A 21,403-nucleotide genomic window follows, 5' to 3' on the forward strand; every position below is an offset into this window, starting at 1 on the left:
TATTCAAATAAATCTCTAAACTATTCAAGAAAATTTAAATAAATTTTTAATTTTTTGTTATATTCAATTAAGTCTTTGTATTTTTATTTTAAGTTAAATAAGCCTTTATGATTGATGATTGATTAATTGTCATCAATCGAAATATCACTTGTCATTTTATATTCACATGACATTGATATGAAAAGAGAAAAATATCATATAATCATATCAAATTAATATGTTACTTCATCATCAATTATGATATGTCAACATACCACACTATCATCAATTATAATATGTTAGCATACTAAGTCAGCGTCATGCAACTTATAATGATAAATGATATTTGGACTAAATAAATCATTAATTATAAAGACTTATTTAACTCAAAATAAAAATATAAGAATATAATTAAAATGAGGTAAAAGTGTAATGACTTATTTGAATTTTTTAAAATAATTTAAAAGCTTTTTTAGATATTATGCCTTTTCTTTTTCTCTCTACTCATTTGCCTCTCTATCCAAAAATGCTCTTATAAACATTCTAGTATAATATTTAAAAAAACTTTTAAACTATTCAGAAAAAGTCTTTCTACTCTTATTTTAATTAATAATTGATTTAATCAAAATGTCATTTGTTATTTTATAATACGTGAAGCTAATATAACATGCTAACATATTATAATTGATGGTAATATGATATGTTATCAAATCATAATTAATGATGATGTGACATATTAATTTGACATAATAACATGATCATGTGATATTTTTCATCTTCCACATCAATATTGTGTTAATGACATGTAAATATAAAATGACAAGTGACATTTGGATTAATAAAAATTAATCAATTATCAATCTAAGGGCTTACTTGATTCAAAATAAAAATATAAAAGTTTGATTAAATACAATAAAAAAATAAAAAATTATTTAAATTTTTTTGAATAATTAAAGAGCTTATTTGATTATTATGTAAAACATTTTTTATAAGATCTTGTTAAAAAATGTCTATGATGACTGTAATATTAAATAATATTTTATCTCGATATATTAAAATTCATTTCATTAATTACTAACTATTATATTTAGTTAAATAAATATTTATATCAATAATATTTTAATCTATTTTAAAAATATTTTAAGGGAAGTATTCGAGTATTTAATTTATTAATTAATATATAATTTTCATATTTAAAGAATAAAATTTAAATCTCCTTTCAATTTTAAAAAATATATATATATTTTTTTTAAGGGTATTATAAGCAAAACCCTTATTTATCAAGAAAAGAAAAAACCGTTTTTACTTGTTTGGCTCAAACTTAACAGTAACGCATTAATTTGGCAAGGATGCCAGGAAAGCGATTGCCAAAAGAGGCGAATGGGACTTATTTAATGTACATTGAAGCGAACACCTAAAGCCCAAAAAGTGACAATGGATAAATGAAAGGGACCCAGTTTGACTGTTCTTGATCAGACAAGGAAAGAAGTAAACAAGAATAGAAATAAAATTTCTTAGCAGATTTACTTGATTACCTGGAAATCCCTGATGGGTTGATTATTATGGTAGAAAATCTCATGAAATCATGATTCCCAGGTAAAAATTTTTAATTTTTATGACTTAAAAATCATCCCCAAAGCTGCAATTCAATAAATAAAAATAATAATCTGGGATTTTTTTTGTTATTATTATTATCATTATAATATTCATGATTTTATCATCATTCTGAACTGACGTCAGGAAGAATTAGAGACAAAATTTAAGATTCTATATTTTGATTCTTGTTTTCGTGAAATAAACGTGGAAGGCCAAAACCCAGATCAGTGTTTTTTTATTGTCAAGTGAAGTTCTTAGTTGTCAAGTTTCGAAGCTTTTCCACTAGAGAGAATAAAAAAAGGGATAGCCTTCTCTTCTTTTTCTTTTTTGGATTTTGATTGATCAGGAGCAAATGGGTTTTTGCCCTTGTTGTTGTTGGAGGAGAGTGAAGAAGCAGAAGAGTGGTGAGAAACAAGAACTTAGTTTCTTTCTCGCAATTGCTTCTTTCCTGTGTTTTTTGACTGCATTCTTTGTTTGATATGCCTCAGTCTTGTTGTTCTTTTCAGTTTACTTATCTTTGTTTCGATCTGGATTTAATATGGTATTTTAAATCAGTCGAGGTTACATAATCCATTGGTTTGTTTATAGAAGAGTTTGTTTGGGCTACTGTTATCAATATTTTGGGAGTAATGTTAACTTAGTGGATAGAATTTTGGCAATGTTAAGCATATTGTGATGGAGTGTGAGAAAATACAGCTTAAAAAGAAATGCATGCCTCAATTTTCTTCTGGTCAGTTTCTTCCGTTACCTTTCTTTCATGCAATTGTTTCTTTCCTGTGGTTCTGGTTGCATTCTTTGTTTGATATGCCTCAGTCTTGTTGTTTTTCAGTTTACTTTTCTTTCTTTTTTTTTTATCTTGGTTTATTATGATTTTTAATCAATTGAGGTCACTTAATCCATTTGTTTGTTTGAAGAAGCGTTTGTTTAGGCTACTGTTATCAATATCTCGGGAGTAATATGATTTTAGTAGATAGAATTTTGGCAGTGTTAAGCATATTGTAATGAAGTGACCATTGGTTTTTCTCATTTTCTTGGATGTGAGCTTATTTAATTTAGAATCTTTTGGTTTCTTAATTTCTGTTAGGAAGGTTGACCTTTTTGATTTGTTGCATGAGTGGAATACCTTTTATTCTATAAAAGCGTTAAGTCTTATTCAAGAAATAAGTTTTTGAATTTATACATTGAATTGTTCCACCCAACCGGCTAGAAAGCAGAATGAAGTTTCATCCTAATTCTACTATTGCAGACGACATTGCTGCTATTTCTGGTAATAATGTTGGGTTTTATCGGCTTTGGTATGGTGATACTGTTCGGCTATTGACAATTGAGTTTGTTATTTCAGTTAAGATTGCATTTCAGAGCTAATTCTTCGTGGAATTGTTATTGAACTTAACTTACTAGGTTTTTCATGGAATAGAAGCACACTTGAGCAGTTGAGTTAGCTTGAGCCATTATAAGAGTTTAAGATTTAAAGCTTAGCTGGGATAACTCTGTGGCTTCAGTGTGCAAGATATATGTGATTTAATACTGAACTTGTGTGAGTTTCGGTTGATTCTGCCTTGTCTTTTTCTTAACTATCTTATGAGTCAGTAACTTGTAGGATTTGTCAGTGCTGCCTTTCTTTTTACTTTGTGTCTTTTCCTAGATGAACCAAACTAAATTGGAGATTTTTGGAACCAGCTAATGAGATTCCAAAAGTTGGCCAAACTTCAGCGAAGTAGGCTATTACATCTCAGCGTACTAGGTTGGATCCAAAATCTGTTTTTTTAGCACACTTTTATACTCCAAAAGGAAATTGAATTTTAAAGATATCTGAAATTTACATGTTAATCCAAGTAGCATGATACGGTTTATGCTGATCATCTAACTATGCCTGAACCAAAACAGGAGATGATTCAGTAGGATCAAAAAGCGTTACAGGCTCAAGGCGGGAACCACCAGCTCCAACAGATGAGCCTAATGCTGGCAATAGAGCTCAGACTTTTACCTATCAAGAGCTGGAAACCGCAACAAATGGTTTTAGAAACACATCCTTGATTGGACGAGGTGGATTTGGGCCTGTTTATAAAGGGCAATTAGGAAGTACTGGTCAGGTACGCTCTTCTGTGCCTGTCAAATTTCCAGGGAACTTTTATTCATCCAAGTTGCTTGTCAATCACATGTATTATGGTTGTTAGCAGGTTGTAGCTGTTAAGCAACTTGATAGGAGTGGTCACCAAGGGGAAGAGGAGTTCCTTGTGGAGGTTCTCATGCTTTCTCTTTTACATCACCCTAATCTTGTCAATATGATTGGATACTGTGCTGAAGGGGATCAGCGGCTTCTTGTCTATGAGTACATGGAGCTGGGATCCTTGGAAGATCAACTCCGTTGTAATATCTCTATTCTTTTTCCATTAATCTTGTAAAAGAATTCATTTGTTAGAAATCTTTTCTGTGATTCTCTCTAGACCTCCATAATGGGTCTCAAAGGTACTCACTCACTCACTGCCTACAAACAGCTTTAACAACCTTTTCAAGTTTCTTTTCCTGCTAGTCCAGTCGTAGTTTTTTGATAGTTAATTACGGAGTATTTTAGTGATAACTCTACACAAATGATGCTATTGTTTCTACATCTTTTGAGTAACATTAATAGAAGAGCAATGAATTTTGCAGTTCGTACTCCTGGTCAGAAGCCTTTGGACTGGAATACAAGATTGACAATAGCTGCTGGTGCAGCCAAAGGTCTGGAATATCTTCACAGTGGAGCCAATCCTCCCGTTTTGTGTAGAGATTTAACATCATCTAACATACTATTAGGTGAGGGCTTCCACCCAAAGCTCTCTGATTTTGGGCTTGCAAAATTTGGTCCAAGCGGAGATAAATCACATGTTTCCACTAGGATCATGGGAACCAGAGGCTACTGTGCCCCCGAGTACCTTAGTAGCGGAAAATTGAGTATGAAGTCTGACATCTTTAGTTTTGGGGTAGTCTTGTTGGAGCTAATAACTGGACGTAAAGCTCATGATATTACCAGTGCTCCTGACGAGCGATACCTTGTTAATTGGGTAATACTTCACATTGCATCTAGAATCTTTGGCTGAAAGTGTTCTACTTCATGATTGCTTCTCATTTATACTTTTGGTCATTCAAACATTTATTTGTAAAGTCGGCCTAAAAGTCACTACACATGCTCAAGATTCCTTGTTATAGATACTTTCCAGCAATGAGTTTTATGACCTAATTTTATATATATATATATATATTTGAAATTTTTTTCTAGGCCCTACCCATGTTGAGAGATGCAAAGAAGATTTTGAGCTTAGCGGATCCTGTGCTGAGAGGTCACTTTCCCAGACCCACCTTGAGGAGGGTTCTAGAGGTCGCCTCCATGTGCATCCAAGAAAATGCTAATTCCAGACCCTCTATTGGTGATGTAGTGCTTGCTCTGAATTATTTGGCTTCCCGTCCATATGACCCAAATGAAGGCAATAGGGTTGATGTCAGAGCCAGAGGGCCTGAGATCAGGGAGTCTCCAACCATGGCGTTTGACAGAGAGCGAGCTGTTGCTAGGGCCATGGAGTGGGGACGGAGATGCAGAGAAAAAAGACGACAAAGTGGAGAAAATGTCTCTGGTGGATCAAACAGGTCAAAGTTGAAGACATTCTTGGAGTTAAACCAACATGAACGAGGAACTCCATGTGCATGAAGGAGGAAATCTAGAAGCCTAAATCTTAAGTGCATGCCTTTGTTTTCTTGAATTCTAAACCGTATGGGGATGGGGTTTGCTTTTCAATTTCCTTCTCTGGCCCCAAAAAACCAAAAATTTTGAATTCAAGAGTAAAACCAAAAATATTATCAGGAAAAGCTATACCCCAAATTCTTTTAATATTATAACATTTCTCCTCACAATCCATTTCAAAAATATAGCCCAATTTGTTGCTAAATGCTAATGTTGTTTTCCATCCCAGTTTTACTATAATTTAAGCTAAATATCTAAATACGTTTGCAAATTATATCAAAAAAGTTAATTTAATTTTTATATTATTATTACATTTAAATCAATCTCTAAATTTTTATTTTAAAATAAATAAGTTCTTTATATTAATCGTTGACTAGCAAAAATTAATCAATATCACATCTTCTTTCACGTTGTATATTGATGTGTATCTTAGTGACATCAATGCCACGTTGTATCAAAAATTGTTAATAGAAATAGAGTTTTTTTCTTTTTATTTACTCAAATTTTTAAATATTATTGATTAAGAATTTAAAATAAAAAATTAAAAAATAAAATAAAATATCTTGACACTTTTAAATTTTAATCAAAATTATATAAAAATTTATTAATTTAAAAAATAAACACTCAAACCTAAAAACCTTAACATCATTAACAGAAAAAGTAAAAAGATTAAAATACCCTTTTCTCTTTCTCTCAATTTTTATCTTTCTTTCAAACAATTTTATCGGCCGGAGGCACTCCCTTACTCCGACCGACCGCCCTGTGATCAGATTTGGCACTCCTCAACACTGAGGAGCTCCAAATCGCGCCCAGATAGCTCAAAAAAGAGCTCTGACTTTCCCTTGAAGGAGCACAACAACTCCCTCAAAGGGGAGCTCCGTGCTCCCTTGGGGGAGCGGAACATCAGCGCTCCCTAAGGGAGTGTCGGTCTAGCTGTGCTCCTTTAAGAGAGTGCAATTCTCAGGCCAGATCTGTCCGAAAAAGGTAAGTAGTTTTTTTTTTTAAGAAAAAAAAATTAAAATGAAAAATAAAAGTTTATATCGTGTTGTAATTTTTGACACATTCAAAGGTAAAATTATCTAAAAAGCATTGTTATATCAACAAATTAACGAAAAATTTAAACAGTTTGACTTATGTGTCCAGCAACATACATTCTTTCAAGGCAGATTGTCTATTTTTCAAACTAACGAATCTTCGTATAATTTTAATTAAAACTCAAAGATGTATGGGTATTTTATTTTAAAAAAGTAATTACTTCAAACTTATTACTATCATATTTTAACTAATTACCGTCTTATTAATTGAAGTCATATTTCCTAATAAAAAAAACCCTTTTCTTTTTTCGACATTCTCTAAACCCGACATACCATATAGTCAGAATATCCTCTCTCTCATAATATCTTCTCTCTATCTACAAATTCCTATTCCTCTTATAAAAATATTCTTTGGATAATTTTAAAATTTTAAAAACTGTAAAAGATGTGGGAAGAGAATCTATTATTGGTAATAAATAAAATTCAACACCATCAAATTTTCCTTATAGATTTTAGAAAAACGAAAAGCATCAGATTTCCCTTATAGATTATAAAGGAAGAGAATAGAAAGATTTAACTTTATTTTATAGATTTTAGGGAAAAGAAAAGTATCATATTTTCTTACAAATTTTAGAGAATAAAAGAGAAAGATTTGATTTTCTTTTATTGTGGAACAACATTGTGTATCTTTGCTAGTTTCAGTATTATAAATATTGTGTATCCTATATTTACTCTTCCTCTTCTTAAAATCGTTTATGGGTATTTTCGAATTTTTCTACACCAACTTTGAATCAAACAACAACGACTTCAATCAGTATGGAAAAATTGGATTAAGTACCTATTTGGCTTGTCTTTTTTCAACTTATCTACCTCTTAAAAGCAGAAGTAAAGCCAAATAAAGATTTTGAGAAGCTCTTAACAAAAACAATTTTTTTAAAAAACAAAATTAAAAAATAAATAGTTTCAATAAATGCTCTAGAGGGGACCTTTTTCTTTTTTCTTTTTTTTAAAAAGCACACCTCATTTTCTGGAGAATTTTCCTTTTTGTTTCAAAAATATTGTCATCTATTAAAAATAATTCTAACATTATCCATTTCCATTTTTATATGATTTGTTATTAATTAAAAATTTTATGTTATATAAAAATACTTTTTATATTTCTAAATTATTATAAATAAATAAATAAATAAAATTAACTTTTTTTATTGTGAATAAAGAAAATTGTGATTAATAAAAAGTTATTTATTAAATACCTTTTATGGTAATTTTAATCAAAATTAGAATTTATGTAAATTATTTTGTCAAACAGCTTATCTATAAGAAAAGAGTATATAAAAGTAAATTTACCAAACATATTTAATTTAATTTTAAAAATTATTATTTTTTATAAGAGTTTCATAATAACCTTTAAGCTAAAAAAAACCTCAGCCAAATAAGCTCTAAGTTTTTTTTGTTAGGAAAGGTGACTTCGATTAAGAAAATGAAAATCAGTTAAGAAACGATAATAATCAATTTGAAACAATTAGTTTTTTTTAAATTTTTTATTTCAAATATCTAATCAATAATTTTTGGACATTTAAAAAGAAAAAAACTCAATACCGAATTAGTAATTTTTGACATCACGTCATTTGCCACATGGCATTAACGTCATTAAGATGACATGTTAACATGCCACATGGCAGGTAAACATGGTATTAAAAATTACTGTATCATTGATTAATAGAAATTAGTCAACAATTAATGAGAAAAACTTATTTGATCCAAAATAAAAATTTAAGGATTTATTTGAACGCAGCAAAAAAAATGGGCTCATTTGACTTTTTTGATATAATTCGGGGACGTATTTGAGTATTTAGCCTATAATTTAATTCATTATAATTATTTGTAAAAGTCTTTAAAATTTTTATACCGTCTTCTCTCCCTTTACCTTATAAAATGAATATTTTCTTCGCAAATCAATTCTTGTAGCCATGCAAAAGTATTCTACTAACAACCAAAACAAAAGAGGTTAGTATTCTTTAAGTGTAATGACAAATTTCAATGTTTATATTGTTTTCGGTATTTTAATAATTATGACAAGTGGAGCGGTCATGGCTTGTGATGTTGATCTAATCAAAATAAAAAAATTGTGAAACTAAGATGACATTGTATTATGTTATTGAGGTTTTTGCTAGTATATTCATACTATAATTATTACTAATAATTGTTATTATGAACTTATAGGACTCGCTCAACTTTGTCATAATGTATTAGTAAAGAAAACTCTTTAAAATCATCTATTTAAAAATAATGATATATCAATGATTTTATTAAGGACCGTTCAAGTATGAAATAAGTGTACTCTAGTTAGCAAGAATGTTTCGCCCACTCCCTCTCAAAAGAAGGAGAAGGTTAATAATTTATTTTATTAATAAAAACTCTAAAGAAATAATAATTTCAATATTATTATTATTTAAATAAATACAAATCAATTTCATTATAATATTGAATTTGTTAATTTATGTCACGATAACCTGAAGTGAAATTTTAGTGTGAATATAATTTTGGGTCAATGATAATTTTCTTAAATACAAAAAATATTTTAAAAATATATGTACATATTTTAACACTTTTATTTAAATCTTGATACAAAATTATGCCAAGCAAGTCTACACATTCCTTATTGGATTTGATGGTTGCTGGGCCTGCCTCTTTGCTTCCCATTCATTGTTAGTATGGAATAGTCAATTTAGGTTTTGGGTGAGTATTGATATGAAATTTTTAAAAATTGAATTTATCTAATTATCATAAAATTATATGGGTTGGTTATTTTGGTGATAATCAATTTTAAATATTAAAACTTATATATTTATGTGTAATATTTTATATATATATATATATATATATATAATGTTTAAAAAAATTGAGATTGATATGTATGATCGGTTTTTTTTTATAAATTTTCAATATTAAAAATCAATCAAACAAATTAAAAAAAATCAATACACATAACTAATATAAAACCAAAACCAAATTAATTGAAATTATTCAAATTCTTCTATTAGATTGATTTTTGCTCAACCTTAATGTCAATAAAGTATAATCAGTTCATGCTCGAGGTCTTATTGTACTAGTTGTCTTCTTTAGAAATTTTTTTTTTTTGAATCCTTATAGTGAATTGTACTAAAAATGGAATGTGGGGAAAGAATTTTGCCATGAATTTCCAATTTAATCTAATGAGTAACTTTGATTCATTCATATTGTATTCATAAAATGCTGCTAATGAGCTTGTTTTTAGTTTTGGTTAGTAAAAACAATACAATTTCAAAGAAAGCTGGAAATAAATCTACACTTTGGGATAAAATACTAGTACTATCATACTAGTATTAGTACATTCATAATATATTAATTTATTCATAATGGCTTTCAGATCAATTTGAGTAAGAGTGATTCTGACCGAGATTGATTAAATTCGTTGAAAATGTAAAATTATTTTTAAATAAAAAATTATAGGTATAATATTACAAAAATTATAAATTATTTAAAAAATTTTAAATAAGATTTTTTATTATATTTAGTTAAATTTCTATATTTTTATTTTAAGTTAAAAAACCGTTACAATTAAGAGTTGACTAATTGTCACTAGTCAAAACATCACTTGTCATTTTATATTCACAAATGTGACGTTGATATGGAGCGTAAAAAATCCATATGGTTATGTCATCATACCATATTATCATCTATAATGAAATGTTAACATAACGTATCATTACCATACGATATAAAAATAACAAATGACATTTTGAATAATAATAATTAGTCAAATATTAATTCTAAGAGCTTATTTGGTCAAAAATAAAAATAAATAAATTTGATTTGAATGTAATAAAAGAATAAAAACTTATTTAAATTTATTGAATAGTTTAAAGATTTTTTTTAGAGATTAAATTGAAATTATAACCGTTGCTTGGTGAAAAACCAGCATTCTTTATTTTGGTTTAAAAGGATTTATTAAGAATGCACTGTCAACCATCCGTTGTCGTCCAGCGGTTAGGATATCTGGCTTTCACCCAGGAGACCCGGGTTCGATTCCCGGCAACGGAAAAATTCTTTTTCTTTTGATTTTGGAAAGTATAAAAAAGGGTTCCACTGGGAGTCAGACCTAAGTCGATGGGTCCAAAGTCCAGACTTGTCCGGCTTTCACCCAAGCTCGATTCTTGGCAACAGAAAACATATTTGTTTTGGAAAGTAAAGAGTAAAGGGAAAAATGATTAGAGACAAGATAAGGTCCCACCGGGAGTCGAACCCAGGTCGCTGGATTCAAAGTCCAGAGTGCTAACCACTACACCATGGAACCATCTCTTCCTAGGCTTTCGTGTGTCATTTTCAGCTGTTTTATCTTATTGTGGATGAAATTATTGGACGAACCAACCTCCGGTCAAATTGGGAAGTTTTATTATACTTGAGACATAAGTTTTTGGTAGAAGTTAATATCAACTTTTGATTATTTTAATCAAGTTGTTTTTGTCTTTTTGATGTTGGCATAAACGATAATAATAAATTCTGTATTATATGCATTTATTCAATACGATCAAATGAATTTTTTAATTTTTATTTAAAATCAAACAAATCCCATATTAGTTGTTTTATTTTTTTTGTTCATGTGACATATGATTGATCATTTTGAGTTTTGATTTTGCTATGTGGTGTGTTTACTAGTCATATCATATGTCAAGTTAATGAAAAATGTCAATTGAGATTAAATATGACGACGATTAATTTTTTATTAAAAATAAAAATTATTTTAATTCAAAATAAAAATTTAAAAACTCATTTTTCAAAACAAAATTTAAACCTTTCCTATTTGAATGGAATTACAAGTTCATATAATCATATTCATAGAGATAAGTTAGCTTGCACCATCTCCTGTCCAATCTCATTTATTACTTCCTTTAAATTATAATTTCCAAAATCTAAAGTAAGTTTGATAAAATTCTCAAGAAATTGATTTGATTTGCAAATTGGAAATGCATTTGCTTGTACTCAATGCCCTAAGAATGGTGCTCTTTAAATTAGGGAACAAGCAAGTGAATGGTCCACGTGATCCTGCATGAAGATCTTCATTCAACAACAATGCTTTCTCTTTTCATTTTTTTTTCTTTCAATTATAGCCAAATAATATTTTATTATTTACCAAATTCCCCCGAAATCTTTCATTTCTATCATGAATGTATTTTTTTTGTTCTCATGCCTTGTTGATGTCATGGTCTGTTCCATTAAACTAACTGGTTCATTCATTTGACAAATTTAATTAGTTTTATAAAACATGATTAAGATGTAATTTATATTTAAATATTTAATTTATTGATTAGTACATAAATTTTTTTAAATTAAAAAAATTATAATTTATAAATTAATTATGAGAAATTTGCAGTTAAAAGGCCCACTTGACTTTTGCAAATTCCAATGTTAGTGGCGCTTGGCATCCATCATGGCTGTGAATTCCACGGGGAGGGTGCAATCATGGTTGCTGCATGAATATATTAAATATTGAATTATTGGTCCACTAATACTTGTACTTGAAAACCAAACTATTTTCACTTCCAAGGTTGAGTTCTTCCATCTCAATAATTTATAGCAAAATATACACTGCATGGGTGTGTAAATGATCGGTTCCGTTAATTCATTTAAAATTATTTTATAATTAAATTAATTAGATATTATCTAAAATTAAAAAATAAAATATTAATCCAATTAATTTATTCTAATAACAAATTAGCTAATCCGATCGAAAATTGTTTGCTTTTATATAAATTTACGAGATTTACTCTTGATTTGAATTAAATACTGAATGTGTATTAAATTAAGCCTTTTCACCTTTATTATATAGGTTTCTGTTTCACTAGTTTTGTAATTAATCGTTGTCGGTTGTTGTTCCAAATTAAGTGACCTCATGTGAGTTTGAAATACTAGCTAGTTAGATCATCATAAAGATCCATCAACCATATTGAACAAAAACCAAATTGGGAAAACATAGGATGCAGAAAAAAGAGTAATTTTCCATAATTACTTGTATAGTTGACTATGAAATTAATTTTTCCTTCAAAAACAACATTGACAAGTACAAATTGCAACTATAATCAAATTATTTTTACTATATATCATCTATTAAAAAATTGTTAAACAAATAAATTAAATAAACTACTATAAAATTAGATTAAACCCATAGGAATAAATTAAGACCTCTTCTTTAGAATCAAGACCAAAGCATGTTGATGAGATGCTTGTCGAAAATTAAAATAAAACACAAATAATTTACTTATCAATCTCATAAATGTGATTAAAAGTAATTTATTTATTTTTTACTATTTTTGTGATTAATTCCAAAAATCAATTTTGTAAGAAGTAAAAGATTTCCCAATATCTCACTAACATACATATATTCATAAGTAAACTGGTAGGATTATTATTTAAAAAAATTGTTTAGGAAATGTTGATCAAAATTTAATTACCATTAAGTGCTAACAAAGGTCAATAAAGTAAATTTGCATAGGGAACCGGGGCCGGCCCGGCCTCACGTCACCCAGATTGGTACTATTGGTTCACCCACCACTACCGGTCCGAGTCAGTCACTGGCCAATGAAAATTGGCCACGTCATCATATTCCTCACTGTAAAGCTCAGATACAGAGCATTCAATCAAGAATCTCTGTTAATCCAAAACACTGGAAAAAGGAACGAAAGAAAACCCACAGAAAACCCAACGTCCCCTCCACTTTCTTTTAAAAATACCAAAAGCTCATGCCTTGTCGCCGACTCGTCCCCGACTCACCGGAACTCTATTAACTCGCCCGCCCCGACTCATTCCACCCATGGCTTTCCATTTCACTACTTGAAGCTCTTTCCTCTTTTGTCAAAAGCTCAATTTTTTTTTACAGCAATTTTAGTTTTACTTTTTCTGAGAGTCAGAGAGTAAAAGAGAGAGATGTATGTGGTGCCGCCACCTCAACGATCGGATCCGGGTTCTTCCGGCGGCGGGTCGGTTGATTTACGGGTTTACCAAACTTGGAAAGGCAGCAATGTAAGCTTTTTTCCTGTTTTTTTTACTAGTTTTATCCTTTCCTCTTAAATATTTTTGGGTTTTGGATCTTATTTCTTTTTGTAGACTTCAAAACCCTTCATTGCCTTTCTCACTTTTTCTTTATATTTATATTAATAATTTTTATTACTAGTACTAATTAGAAAAAGACAACATTTTTATCCATGGGTTTTTTCAAGACATAAAATTTATGTTTGTTTGTGTTCTGTTTTGCAGATATTTTTATTTCAAGGGAGGTTTATATTTGGGCCAGATGTAAGATCATTAGGGCTGACTATTTTACTCATAGTAGCTCCAGTGTCCATTTTCTGTGTATTTGTTGCCGGGAAATTGATGGATGATTTTTCTCATCACTTGGGTATTTCAATCATGGTTGTTGCTGTTGCCTTCACTGTCTATGTAAGTTTCTTTGCAACTTCATGTTTGAATGTGTTGTTATGTTCCATTTCTTTGGAAATATTTTTTGTTGCCGAGGTGGGTTGAACTGGAAATTATCTTTCCTTTAAAGTTTTTTTTTTGGCATTTAGTTTTAATTCATAACTTTTACCATTGTGCCAGATGATTGGTTAGGTCTCCTTTTGTCATTAGTTAGATATATTGACTTAAGTTTGTAGTTTTTATGATCATACCATATATGGTCCTTCCTTTACAAAGAAAGTGGCGGAATTCTACCACATAAAGTAAATTAAAATTTGCAATCTCAGCTCGTGCTATTGGCTTGTCATTAAGGGATCCAAAATGCTCATCTGGTCTCTTTGTTTATAAACCATGCACTTTCAACCTAAGCAATGAGTTCTTGATGATGTTTGACTGTCTCAATTATTGATGCAAATCACATCACAATTGCCTGGAGTGTCAATTAGGCTGATTTTCGGGATGTCACCATGGATGTGGCTACCTTGTTTCGAAAGATCCCAATGGTGTCTTAAATGTCCAAAACAAAAAATTCCTCCAGGCTTTTACAAACTTTGTCACGCATTTGTTAGAGTTTTGGAGAATTCTATGTGATTTCCCTGAAACACATCTTGAAGCTTATAAATGTGTTTGTTTCTTCCTTTAGGATTTAGTTCTTCTACTGCTAACATCTGGAAGAGATCCTGGTATAATTCCACGCAATGCACACCCTCCAGAGCCAGAAGGTTTTGACGGGAATACAGATGTTGGGGCTGGCCAAACTCCACAGTTACGATTGCCTCGCATGAAAGAAGTGGAGGTCAACGGAGTTTCTGTGAAGATCAAGTATTGTGACACTTGCATGCTTTATAGACCTCCTCGATGCTCACACTGTTCAATCTGCAATAACTGTGTCGAACGATTTGATCACCACTGTCCTTGGGTTGGGCAGTGTATTGGTCTGGTATGTCATTATTTTTTTAGAATTATCTCCTTTTCTTGAACATCCAAAGAAGGATCCTCTCCTTCAAAAGGAAATAGAAAACATCACAACAAGAACCATCCATTTTGTGTCTGTGTTTTCATTTCCTTTATGCTGCATTATGTTAAGTAGTGTGTTTGGATTTCAGTATAACTAGTTGTGGGTGGGATGCAACAACTGGTGTTGAACAGGATGATGACATGTTTTTTGCATATATTCCTATCCACTCTTATCCTTCTAGTGGAGGTCATAATTGTATGGCCAAAGCTCAAAGTGACATGTTAAACATGCTTGTATTTACCTTGGAGAAACTCCTTGAGGAGAGGAGTCCTCCTGCTACTGAAACTTACTCATTCTAGTTATTTTGAGTTCAGTCATTGGGTGACAGAAATCAGCATGCTACAAAGCCTAAACCATTTAAGAACCTAAATTAGCAGATACATCTTTGTGGTTGTGAAAGTTTCAGATTAATATTGATTATACTTGTGGTGAATTCGACGTTTTTCTGATTTCTGCTTTCTCATACTGTGTACTAAACTCATGGTTATTTTATTATTGCGTGCAGCGAAATTATCGGTTCTTCTTCATGTTTGTCTTCTCAACAACCCTTCTCTGTATATATGTTTTTGCATTCTGTTGGGTCTACATTAGAAGGATCATGGCATCAGAGGAGACAACAATTTGGAGAGCCATGATTAAAACACCGGCTTCCATTGTTTTAATAGTTTACACTTTTATCTCAATGTGGTTTGTTGGTGGTTTGACCGCCTTCCATTTGTATCTGATCAGCACAAATCAGGTAAGATACTCATCTGATCTAATCATGTTGCAAAAAGTAGTCCATCCATGTGCTGTTACATTAGTTTAATTGTTACATGGTGTAACTATCCATGTGTCTGCTTCTGCAGACAACATATGAGAATTTCAGATACCGATATGATCGCCGAGCAAACCCCTATAACAAAGGAGTGGTTGAGAACTTTAAGGAGATATTTTGCTCCAGCATTCCCTTATCCAAGAACAACTTTAGGGAAAAGGTTATGAGGGAACCTGCGTTACCAACACGACCTGGTGGTTTTATGAGTCCTAATATGGGGAAGGCCGTGGATGACATAGAAATGGGTAGGAAGACAGTGTGGGGTGATATGGGGGCTGGCACTGATCATTGTGAAGGGCAACTCACACGTGACCGTGTAAATGTTAAGGAGGGTGAATTGGGAGAATTATCTCCTGATATTAGAACAACAGTAGAGGACACAGGTGACCGTTCTGGTATACATCCAAGGCGATCTAGTTGGGGTAGAAAAAGTGGAAGTTGGGAAATGTCACCTGAAGTTCTTGCTTTGGCAGCTAGAGTGGGAGAACCAAATCGTGCTGTTGGGAGTAGCAGCGGCGGCGGCTTGACAAGTGAGAACCGTCAGACATAACTTATGCTGTGATATTGACTGTAGAAAATGGGAAAAGGGTTTAATGTGGCGGGTATGATTGGGATTCTTGGGGTTTCATGCTAAGGTTCATCGACTTCCTCCTTGAGTCATGTGCATTATGGGAACATTTGTTTTTGGCAGGGTGTTTGAAAGTGTTGGCTTGGCCCTTGTGCTTTGATGAAAAAGAACTGGTTTCTTGTATGAGAGTGAGCTTTTTCCAGTTTTGATTTTGTATTTGTGGAATTAGTTAGTTTCTAATTGTATTGACCTTTGTGGATTCATTTTAGTATCTTACAGTGCTGAGTTCAACTCTCTGAACTTTGCCGTGTTGCCAACAGGGAGATGGGCTGTCACTATGTTAAGTAAATTGGGTCAGCAAGCAGACTGGTCAGTCAAGTTCTGAGTTGGGCTTCTTTAAATCCTCAACCAGAACCAGAACCATAATTAATGTAACGATTACATTCACGTATGATATAAGATATCATAATCATAAGTCAATACTGCTGAATGAATTCAAACTTGTCGTACCAACCCCGTTGGACTTGTCTTGTGTAACTAAATAGTGTATAGTTAGAAACATGTGAGTTGATGTTGGTAATGTGAGCTAAAAAGAGCAGTCAAATAAAAATCCCAAGTTTGAATTCTAAGATTGCAAGTCATGTATAACACCCGACATCAGAATTAAAGGCATTTAGTTTCACTCTCCTGTTGTCACAGGGCATGAAGCATGGCCATGACCAAATGCGGTTCATAAACAGCTAACATCATATCTGTCCCTCATCTATGAAACCTTGATATGTGTGTTTCTCCCTTTTTGTATACTCATTTGAAAAGATTAATTTTACAAGAGAAAAGAGAGAGAGAGAGAGAGAGAGAGAGAGAGAGACTATTTTCCTTTTACCCCCCTTTTCTTCCTTTCTCTGCCTCTCCTACCAAACATGGTGTGAAGCTTGAATGACTGAAAGCATTTCCTCTCCACTGCCTATTACAGAATCTCTTTCAAGTTTCCTATGGAAAATCACAAACACCACCCTCATCAGTGGCATTATGGTAACAAGAATCTGAATTAATGTGGACCTGGCAATACTGCTTTAGACTTAGTTTAGCTGCCATTAATGCATCTGAGATCAGCTTTTTATTTTGGTTTATTGGTTTTATCCATTTGCCCTTTTGCATAAATAATTTCAGAATTCAATTTGTAAGGGCATTTGGTTTTCTACACAAGTAAAACGAGAAAGGGAGCCAGTTCCATTGCAAATGGCTAAGGTGATGCACCAGGCAAGGCCGAGGCAACAGTTAGTAAAATATCTAGGAGTGAAATTTAAAGAGGTAACTGTGCAGTCAACAAAAGGCTGGACCAGCATCAAGGCAGTGTTATCTTGTGATAAATCTCATCTCAAGACTTACAATGTTCTGTTACAATCAGATAGAAAGCAGGGAGAGTTCTGTAATTTGGTTTTACCTATACTAGGCTAAAATGTCAGGGCTCCATGCTAATACTATTATTATCAACTGGTTTTTGGATTCCTCATTGCTAGAAAACTGTGCTTGTTGGGAAAGTTCTGAGTTAAAAACTGTCATGCTATACTATTTTCCTATTGGGTAATTTTTTTTAAATAAAAAAAAACAGCTAGGTAGTATAGTAGACTAGTGGTAATTAAAACTCAAGACCAAGGCTTCCAAGCCCAAGATGAGTCTTTCATTTTTAACATTTTTAACTCAACTCAGTGACCTTTGTATTTCTTCTTTACAGATTACATTACCATCAGATGCTTTTTCCCTGAGAGATAAAACTCCCATACCAATGTTGGAGGGATAAATCAGGTGAAGTAGGTGAGTTCCCTGACTCTCTATAGTTTCTTCACTCGTTGGAGTTCATTTAGCTTCATTTTTTTCTTTTCATCAGGTCGGTTTCTCTTGGCCTTGAACCTCCTTCTAGCTTTCTAGGTGGAAGTTTCATCTATATTTAATTGCTTAATTTATATCGGATTTTCATGGCAGATATGTTCAAGAACCAACTGCAGGAACTTGCACAAAGAAGCTGTTTTAACCTCCCTTCCTATGCCTGCATCAGAGAAGGACCCGATCATGCACCAAGATTCAAAGCGTCTGTGAATTTCAATGGTGAGATCTTTGAAAGCCCAAGCTACTGCCCTACATTGAGACAGGCTGAGCATGCTGCTGCAGAGGTAGCTCTCAACATACTGTCTGCAAGGGGTCCTTCAAGGTCTCTCACTGCAAGAGTTCTTGTAAGTTCCTTTGGATATAACAACTCTTTCATATGAATTAGCTTTTGTTCGATATATAGTTTTCTTGATGGTAGACGAGATTAAAGCACACCCTGTTCTCTTTTTGCTAGATTTGTCTCATCTTGTTTCCTTTGCTTTTGTATGCATGAAGGATGAGACTGGTATTTACAAGAACCTCCTTCAGGAAACTGCTCATAGAGCTGGGCTTAACCTCCCTGTATACACCACGGTAAGATCAGGTCCTGGTCATGTCCCAATCTTCACTTGCACAGTGGAGCTCGCCGGTATGAATTTCACGGGTGAGCCAGCCAAAACAAAAAAGCAAGCCGAGAAGAATGCTGCAATTGCAGCCTGGTCTGCCTTGAAAAGAAGTAAACTCCCATTCCTCATTTTTTTAGATTATATTATCATATATTAGTATTTATATGTTAGTGCATGATTATTGTACATATTTGAACAGTGCCAAGCTTAGATTCGTTGACAAATAAAGAAGCGGACAATCGTGAGGATCAGGATCAGGCAGTTGTGTCAAGAGTCCTCTCAAGCTTCAAGCCAAAAGATGAAAGCAAACAATTTAGGAGGAGGGATTATAACCAAGCAAAAAGAAGAATGGTCAGGGGTAACAGGGACATTGGCTCTCCATCTTCTTCCAGGTCGGTTAACTCTCAACTTCATCAACAGTGGAGGCTTATGGACCTCTTGATGGATTCTGCCTTGGATGGTTCAACACAGAAACAAAACAGCTTTGTATCTCTCCTTCCTCCACCCCCACCTAGAACAGCTTCAAAGATCTTACCACCAACTTCATCTAGAGACAGTCCATCTAGCTATTTCTCTAATAGACCCATTCCGATACACATTAGGGGTAAATCAGAAATGAAACTGCCTCCTCCGGTGCTGGAAGAACATCTAAAGGATGAGGAAGAATGGCTTGGTATCAAACAAGATGTCATCAACAAGTCCATTGAGAAGGAAGGTTCAAGTTCTAGCAATTTAGTTTCAAGTAGTAATGTCTATGGGGCAAGTAGGACTTCTTCTATATACAGGGCAATTCCATTATCCAGTGATGGGAAACTCAATCCTTGCATGCTTGACAGCGCAATAGGAACTGAAGCAAGCCAGATTATCAGCAGGCTTTTTGGGACCCCAAATCCATCTCAAATCGCACCAACTTCTGTCATGGCACCTACAATGGCCCAGAACATGTACACTGGAGGGTTTAACCCACATAGGATTGCCCCTGCAGTTAAAATCAGATCAGTGATCCCAGTTTGTGCAGCACCACCAGCACCAAGCAGACCCCAAGAAACAACCCCATCACAACTGAAAGAACCCTCATCAACCAGCCGAAATGCTGCTGCTCCTCCTAGTTCAATGTCCATGCAAATAGGATCAGCTGAGGTCTCATCAGCCAGCTCAGTACTGTTCAACAAGTCACAGCCAAACTCAGACCAACTCAGTTCTGAGTTGATGAATCTACAATTATGAAGTAAAAGCCTAATGAGACTATCTAATACTATCAAGTAATTAACCCATTATTAGCATTTCTCGCATGTTTTTATCTCTTGGGTTGGTCACTAAATATGCTTTTTGGCCTTCATAAAACCATGGGTTTTCTCTTGGATTTGCCTCAAGGAATCTCTTTTGTAAAAGATCATGGAGTATATTTTTATATAATTTTTCACCCTTGACATTTATTAAATCGCTGCAGCAAGAGAGAGAGTGAGAGCAATGAGCATTAAATGGGATCTGGGAGAGTGGGTTGCAGGAGATAAGAAAGAGAGAGCGATTGAAAAGAGGGGGCAGATGGGGTTAGCAATGAAAGGCACACAGACTGTTAGAGGACGAACAGACACTTGCAGCGATAAACGCAAGCAATTAAGTTTCCCTCTCAGCAAATATTTAATACCCTTGTCTTCACCATTAATGCTTCCTTGCATCTCTTCCTCATCTTCTTCCCTCTCATTTATTACCACCTTCTCCTTTTTAGTTCTTTTATATATTAATTCATTTCTTCTCTCTTTCTATCCTCTTTTGTTTTTTCTATTTTACTATCTTTTGTTTGTTTCTTACCTTTTTTTTATCTCTAGAGTGGGTTCTTTTGGACCATGGAAACTCCCAGACTTCCAGGAAATGGTAGAACCATAGATATAGGTTGGAGAAATGCAGGGAATTTTGATTTGTTTATGTTTTTTATTCCAATGTTTTTGAAACTCCAAAGTAGCCGTTAGGCCATGGGGCACATTTGCTACAAAAGCGGGGTTCTTGCTGCTGCTCCCATGTGTATGAAAATTGAAAGCTCTGGCCACATGGGGACAGTTGACCTTCATCTGCTGAAGCTTAAAAGCAATAGGAGTCAGCCATAAGGAGCTAGTGGGCTTGTTGGACACAAACAGCAACAAGGCAGGATGGAACTTTTGCATTAGCATCACCTTCCTCAGATCACTGCCAGGCTATTTCTGATGGCAGTGAGTTTAACACCAATGTGCTTCTAGCAATGCCAGACTATTTCTTGATGGCTTAGGGAGGGTCTCAACATGCTGATCATTTCTTAAAATTTTCAGCCAAATTGAGACTTTTGAGTATAAAACAAGTGAGGGTTTGAGAAATCTCAAAGGTGTACGAGTGTGTGAATTGGAATGGGGCTGCTTGTTTGTCTCCATGATAACAGTAATAAAATTGAGAATTGGACTCTCTCTCAGGGGCTAACCTAGTAGACTGGGATCAGCTTTCAGTTGCTGGATCCTTAGCCCTATGTTCACTTTTTTTGGGCACCAAACCAGACCCTCCAATGGCCTCAAGAATATTTTCTTTAGGATTGAGGCCTTAAAATTAATGCCGTAAAGGTAAAATGTTAGTTTTCCCTTAAAGAGAAACATCAACAAAAATTTGAGCTACAAAACTTGACGTTTTCCCTTAAACATTGCATGGAAAGCCAATGAAAGGCA

The 21,403-nt window shown here is 33.1% G+C and overlaps 3 protein-coding genes and 2 non-coding genes across 9 annotated transcripts; 4 read left to right on the plus strand and 1 right to left on the minus strand.

Moving 5' to 3' along the window:
- On the plus strand, window positions 1,667–5,514 carry LOC18601071 (serine/threonine-protein kinase CDL1). 3 transcript variants are annotated; one of them, XM_018119622.1, is made up of 7 exons: window positions 1,931–1,979; window positions 3,256–3,319; window positions 3,463–3,668; window positions 3,756–3,945; window positions 4,228–4,296; window positions 4,372–4,619; window positions 4,835–5,514. In XM_018119622.1, exons 2-7 carry the CDS (start codon window positions 3,259–3,261, stop codon window positions 5,258–5,260), a joined length of 1,200 nt encoding a protein of 399 aa, XP_017975111.1. In that variant the 5' UTR covers window positions 1,931–1,979; window positions 3,256–3,258; the 3' UTR covers window positions 5,261–5,514. The 3 variants fall into 3 exon arrangements, with proteins under 3 accessions (XP_017975110.1, XP_017975111.1, XP_007031946.2); XM_007031884.2 differs by having other exon boundaries at window positions 4,228–4,619; XM_018119621.1 differs by lacking the exon at window positions 3,256–3,319 and having other exon boundaries at window positions 1,667–1,979; window positions 4,228–4,619.
- Window positions 10,339–10,410, plus strand: TRNAE-UUC. Its single transcript has one exon. It is a non-coding gene; the product is annotated as a tRNA-Glu (tRNA).
- TRNAQ-UUG lies at window positions 10,592–10,663 on the minus strand. The gene has a single exon. It is a non-coding gene; the product is annotated as a tRNA-Gln (tRNA).
- On the plus strand, window positions 13,011–16,573 carry LOC18601072 (probable protein S-acyltransferase 7). The gene is made up of 5 exons (XM_007031885.2): window positions 13,011–13,386; window positions 13,621–13,803; window positions 14,465–14,761; window positions 15,345–15,578; window positions 15,688–16,573. Exons 1-5 carry the CDS (start codon window positions 13,291–13,293, stop codon window positions 16,204–16,206), a joined length of 1,329 nt encoding a protein of 442 aa, XP_007031947.2. The 5' UTR covers window positions 13,011–13,290; the 3' UTR covers window positions 16,207–16,573.
- LOC18601073 (double-stranded RNA-binding protein 3) lies at window positions 17,899–20,089 on the plus strand. Of its 3 annotated transcripts, none has more exons than XM_007031888.2 (4): window positions 17,899–18,039; window positions 18,208–18,455; window positions 18,607–18,826; window positions 18,916–20,089. In XM_007031888.2, the coding sequence occupies exons 2-4, from the start codon at window positions 18,210–18,212 to the stop codon at window positions 19,941–19,943; spliced, it is 1,494 nt and encodes a 497-aa protein (XP_007031950.2). In that variant the 5' UTR covers window positions 17,899–18,039; window positions 18,208–18,209; the 3' UTR covers window positions 19,944–20,089. The 3 variants fall into 3 exon arrangements, with proteins under 3 accessions (XP_007031950.2, XP_007031949.2, XP_017975096.1); XM_007031887.2 differs by having other exon boundaries at window positions 17,911–18,112; XM_018119607.1 differs by lacking the exon at window positions 17,899–18,039 and having other exon boundaries at window positions 18,201–18,455.

The sequence above is a fragment of the Theobroma cacao genome, chromosome 4 (genome assembly GCF_000208745.1).
Source record: "Theobroma cacao cultivar B97-61/B2 chromosome 4, Criollo_cocoa_genome_V2, whole genome shotgun sequence".
Taxonomy (NCBI): domain Eukaryota; kingdom Viridiplantae; phylum Streptophyta; class Magnoliopsida; order Malvales; family Malvaceae; genus Theobroma; species Theobroma cacao.